Below are 5,484 nucleotides of genomic sequence, written 5' to 3' on the forward strand. Positions count from 1 at the left end.
GAATTCCTGCCGGAGTGCGTAGGCTTCTAAGGAATCACAGCTCCACCTCGTCACTGTCGTTACCAGGGAGTTATATGGGTCTGGAAAGCAGGCGCCGTAGTAAGCGACACATATCACGTGGGCTCTGCGCGTTGTGCATTACGGCTGTTACCCTGCTGCTTGTCTGGATGGAGGTTTACTTTGTGCTTCTCTCAGGCGACACCGACAAACACTTGCAGCGAGTGCCCGGTGCTGAAGAGGCGCCTACAGACGTCGGTGTGGTCGACGCGTTTTTGACGGATGCGGCACGTCCCAGAGGCCAGAGATCGACAATGAATCCCCAACATACCCCGCAGACATATGTGGAGACAGCGGTGCCAACAACCATGATGGTGCCCACGACAGCAACGAACGCTAGTGTCACCTCAACCGCGGTACCGCTCTCAGAACATCTGAAGACGGCAGCAGCGGATCCAAGGATCCTTGACCGCGAGCATGAGAGGTATCCACTTGGGACGGACGCGCCTCAGCCCCCGCTGTCCACATTACGATCCACACCAGATCAGCGCACTGCCATGCAGAAGATATACGGTTCAGCTGCCCGAATTCTGACGCAAAATGGCGAGTACACAGCAGAGGAGCCAGAGCGACTGCCTGGGTTGGAGGTAAGGCGACGCACATTCACTGCTGCGGAGCTGCTTGAGCGGTTCGGCAACACGGACATTGTGTACAGCTTCGTGAACGGCAGTGAGGCGAACCACGAGTACCGCAAGCTGGTTCGAAGGGCGTGCATGGACGGTGTTCTGAGGGCCGAAAGCAACGCGTACATGTCGGGCGCACCCCCCTTTGGCACAACCGCATTCCCTACTTCAAGCACCCGTGCTTCGGTCACCCCACCACCCTCGCCGGGCGACCCCGATCCCTACCCGCGTAGAAACACCGAGGACTTGACGAGTCCGCCCACCACCACTGCGCCGGCACCGTTCGTGCATCTGTCGTGCATGCCCCTGCAATTGCAGCGCCTGCTCAGATCCGGAGGAACCCTGGGTGATATTCTGCAGGACGTCAGGGGCGCCGCCAGCACCGGTGCCGACAGCCGTGATCGTGAGACAGACGAGCTGCGGCACAGCCTGCGCAGCCTGGAGCAGCACGTGCGGTGGCACCGCGGCCGCGTGGTGATGGTGTCGCCCGGGCACCACCCGACGTGGATCGATGGCGCGAAGAACTTCCTTGCGGGGCTGTGCGGCGACGCGCGTGTGCAGGCGCTGCGGTCGAGCGGGACGCACCTGCGCGTGACGACGGTGCACCAGGACGCTGTGATGCCGTACGGGATGCGGCTGACGGCGAACTCGCACGTGATCGAGCAGCACCTGTGGCGCGTGCGCAACATGACTGCTGTGCACGTGTACATGAACGACGACTACTTTGTGAACCGCGACGTTGCGATCACGGACCTGTTCAACGAGTACGGCGGCACGATTGTGCGGACTGAGGAAGCCAAGATCGCAGCTGGTAGCGTGGCAGATCTGAGTGTCTCTTGGGCAAGGGGAGTGCTCCATGCGCAGCAGTTCAACACACTGGAGCTGGACGTGCTGCACGAGGATCATCTGCCTACAGAACTCGTGACTATGTGGAGGGAACTTGGAAGGGCACCGAATACGAGCGTCCACAGTGGTATGGCGGCGCTAACGCCGGCCATTTTGAACGAGGCGGTTGATGTCGCGCATCGATACGCACCGGAGCCGCTGCCTGAGGAGTCTCTCAAGCCACGTCGACCGCGCTTTTACGCGACCCACGCGCCCTTTGTGTACTGCACAAACATGCTCGGCTTCTTCGAGACCCGCTACGAGCGCGAGTTCTCTGCGGCCGCGCTCAACCACCGCGGTCGAAAGGCGCGCGACCTCTTCATTCCGTTTCTGTACAACGCGTTCATCATGGCGCGGCCGTGGCAGGCGTCGCCGAAGTTCCTGCCGTACCTGCTGGAGCTGCAGCGGAGCCGGCAGGAAGCGCGCACGGACGCGATGCCACGGACGGAGATCGTGCTGGACAACTTTGACGGCTGCGCTCCCGCATCGCTTCGCGGCGGCTTTGTGGCTTCCGAGTGCATCTTCGGCAAGTTCCAAGACAACACGTCACTCAACGATGCCTTGATGAGGCGCATCGCTGCGGAGAAGCCGCTGTACTTCAACATCAACGCCGGGTTCAGCAGTGCAGAGGCCATTGCACAGCTGCGCCAGTTTCTGCACGGGAAGTTTCCGACGCCCGTATACCTGGAGGCTGGGGGCGCGTCGCCCGGTGGCGAGGGCCTCGTGGGCGGTGCGGCGACCGCCGCGGGTGTCGAGTCCGGAGGCCTGTCGAGGGTGTTTGGCGACCTGATGGCGCTGCCGGTGGTGGGTATTGTGTCCTACGAGGAGGGCGTGTGCCCGCTGGTGCGGAGCCTTGCGCTCGCGTTCGCGGGGCACCACCGTGGCGGCGTGCATGTGAGCGTGGAGGAGCACGGCGGCGCGACGCTGCGTGAGGCGCGTGCGGTGCTTGGGCACCGGGTGGTGAGCGCGATGCCCGCGCCTGCGTGCGCGTACGGGCCGCCGGTGTCGACGAGCGCCGGCGCGGCCGGTGCGTCGGTGGCTGACGTAGCGCGGCGCGCGCTGGATGCGGCTGGCGAGACCGGTGGCGGCGGTGTGGAGCTGCCGTCGACGTGCGGTGGTGGCGGCGGTGGGCTGCGTGTGCGCGGGTTCGTGGTGGACGCGCGGACGCCTGGCGCGCCTGTGCGGAGCGCAGCTGCGCTGCGCGATGCGCTTGCGGTGCCTGCGCAAACGCTGTCGCTGGAGGACTTCCGTGTGGTTGCCGTGGGGCCGTCGGAGGGCGACGTCGTGCTTGTTGTGTCGCGCGAGGACGCGGACGCGAGGGCTGTGCACTGGGTGAATGGCGCGTCTGAGAGCGACCTGCTTGTGACGTATCCGCTGCCCGTGGAGGCGTACGAGGACATGAGCGCGGAGCTGCGGTGGTCGATGCCGTAGAGCGGTGCTGTGCTGTGCTCTGCGTGTCGTGAGATGCACAGTGGTGAGCGTGAGGACGATGATGTAGGCGTGAGGTGCACTGTGGCGGGTAGGGATGTTATTAGGCGTTGTGAGCTGGCGGTGCAGTCGAGCAACTCTCGTGCGGGTGGCTGCTGTGGTTCCCGAGGCGCTTTGCGCGAGACGGGAGGCAGTGCTGCAAGACGTTGCCTGCGCGCGAGTGATGTGCGGCTGTGCCCTGAGCTGTGTGGGCCCCCCGTCTCCTGGCCTGACCAGATGCGGCCAATGTGTTTCTCTTCACTCCTACTTTCGCTGGTGTGCGCCTGTAGGTGGTGATGATTTCTACGAAGTGAGTGCTGGATGCCATACGCCTTACCGTGGTCTCTCGAGATGCACCACACGCGTACGCGCACAGGCCGTCACCCTGTGTGTGTGTGTGTTGAGGCGAGTGCAACCCTTTTGACGTCTCCCCCTTTTTTTCCACTACGGACTCTCCTCCCCTCTCTTCCCTCGTCTTTGTGCGCGGTGTGTGTTGCTCCTTTTTTCGCCCTTTGTGTATGGCACATTGATATGTTCACCTTCTCTCACTCCGACTGATTCATGATCGTATTTGTGGCCTCTGGTACCTTCAACGAAGAGCATTGGGCGGAGAGAGTGACGAGTGAGGATATGGGAGGTGGGACACGGGTGCTGGAGACGAGAGGGGGAGGGCTGGCGGGAGCCAGTGCAACGGCGCTTCTGTCTGTATTGATTTTGCCTGTTTGCGTATGTATGTATGCGGATGTCAGTGCCTCTGAGCTTGGTGTCTGTGTTTGCGGGTTGCTTGTCGGATCTCTTGTATACTGTCTATGTTTAGTAATCTTTCGCTTTTGGTGTCATAGCTTCTATTATTGTGACCGCACGCGTCTTAGTAGGACCTTGCGTCGGTGTGTGTGTGCGTGTGTGCACCCCTCACTAAAAGAGATGGACTGCGTTTTTCAGTAACCGCTACGGAGGGGGCAGGCGGGACTGGAGAGGGGCTTCGGGGTCCTAAGGTCACTAACGGGAAGTAGAGGAACGAGTTGCCGGTGCCAGCTGGCATTTGCTTTCCGCGGGGATACTCATTCGCAGTATATACATATTGCCGTATCTTCCGCCCCGCCTTTCTCCCTCATCGCCTGCACTCTCTTGTAGAGTGTGTGTTTTCTTAGTGTGCTGCTTAGGGTCTCTATGCGCGAAGTGGGCACACGTGTGGCCCCTCCCCCACTCCCCCCCTACAACACCACACACACACACACACACACACACGCCTGAAGAGGGCGCGAACTCCCCAGGCACTCGCTGGACGGTTTTTTAACAGTCTTTCTTGATATTTTTCCCTCCCCCCCCTCTTCCCCTCCCTCCCTCCCCTCCCTTCCCCTCCCTTCCCCTCCCTTCCCCTCCCCCCTCTCCTCCCCCAGAAGAAATTGCTGAAGCTCTGGCAGGACTCGAAGAGGGACGTCATTTCCGCAGGACTTTCCTTCGGTTTCCGCGCACCTTCTTGTACTCGCGTCTCTGGTGTTTGTCTGTCTGTCTCGAGGAGAGAAAGGAGTCCTGACGGTGTTTGAAAGGCGTACACGAAACGGTGCGCTTGGGGAGGGGGTGGGTGGGTGACGTAGATGATAGAGTCACCGGCACGCACGAATCTGTTTTACATTTCGTGTGACGACCAGTCAGTGGTTTCATTTCTTTTTGCATTCGTCTCTTCCTTGCAGAAATCTGTCTTCTGTCTTCCCCTCTCTTCCATTGTGGTTTTCGTAGGTTCACCGGTCCCCTCCCTCCCACGATTTCTTCACGGCGAAAAAAAAGGTCATGCTGAGGGCCGTCGCGTATTGTCACTGGGGATGAACAAGCGAATAAAAACGCAAAGACAAACCGTGACCATATAAACATGGCATATCTCTGTTCCCCCTCCTTCCCTCTCTCGCCTCCCGAGACATGCACGCGCGTTCACGTCAGCGCAGGCGCACGTGTTTCTGGGTAAGCCACCGCATGCCGTCATCATCATCTCTACCCTCCATTTTTTCCCTGCCCTCATCTTATTTATCTTGTCTCATAATAGGCCCCCTTACCCCACCACAAAGCGACCCGCGCTCACCCACCCGCACACCCGCTGCTACGCAAGGCACACATTGACAGGAGGGAGGTGCAACGCCGACACGCGCCAACATCGTCGTGCGGAAACGTATGCGCTGAAGGGCAGAGGCGTGTGTGCGCGGTGTCCTCACGTACATTCGCCTGTTGGTACCTAATAAGCCAAGACCACACCAGCAGAAAAAAAAAAGAACATCGTTGGTGGGCTTGAGAGGAGGGAGGGAGGGAGGCTGCCATTACTCCCTGCAAGGGCACAGGCCTAAGAGTAACAAGCAGGGCGAGGGGGTTCCCTGCCTCAAGGTGTCCAGTGGTGATGCTGCCACATCTGCGCACTAGGGGAGCCCACACAGCTTCAGAGAATGTGTACGTGGGTTTGAAC

At 60.4% G+C, this 5,484-nt stretch overlaps 1 protein-coding gene across 1 annotated transcript; it reads left to right on the top strand.

The window, feature by feature from the left end:
- Window positions 1–311: 311 nt before the first annotated feature.
- Window positions 312–2,996, top strand: JKF63_05309 (uncharacterized protein; the record flags this gene model as incomplete). The annotated part of the gene is made up of 1 exon (XM_067901276.1): window positions 312–2,996. The coding sequence occupies one exon, from the start codon at window positions 312–314 to the stop codon at window positions 2,994–2,996; it is 2,685 nt and encodes an 894-aa protein (XP_067758278.1).
- Between the last annotated feature and the right edge of the window lie 2,488 nt (window positions 2,997–5,484).

Source organism: Porcisia hertigi, chromosome 16 (assembly GCF_017918235.1).
Source record: "Porcisia hertigi strain C119 chromosome 16, whole genome shotgun sequence".
Taxonomy (NCBI): domain Eukaryota; phylum Euglenozoa; class Kinetoplastea; order Trypanosomatida; family Trypanosomatidae; genus Porcisia; species Porcisia hertigi.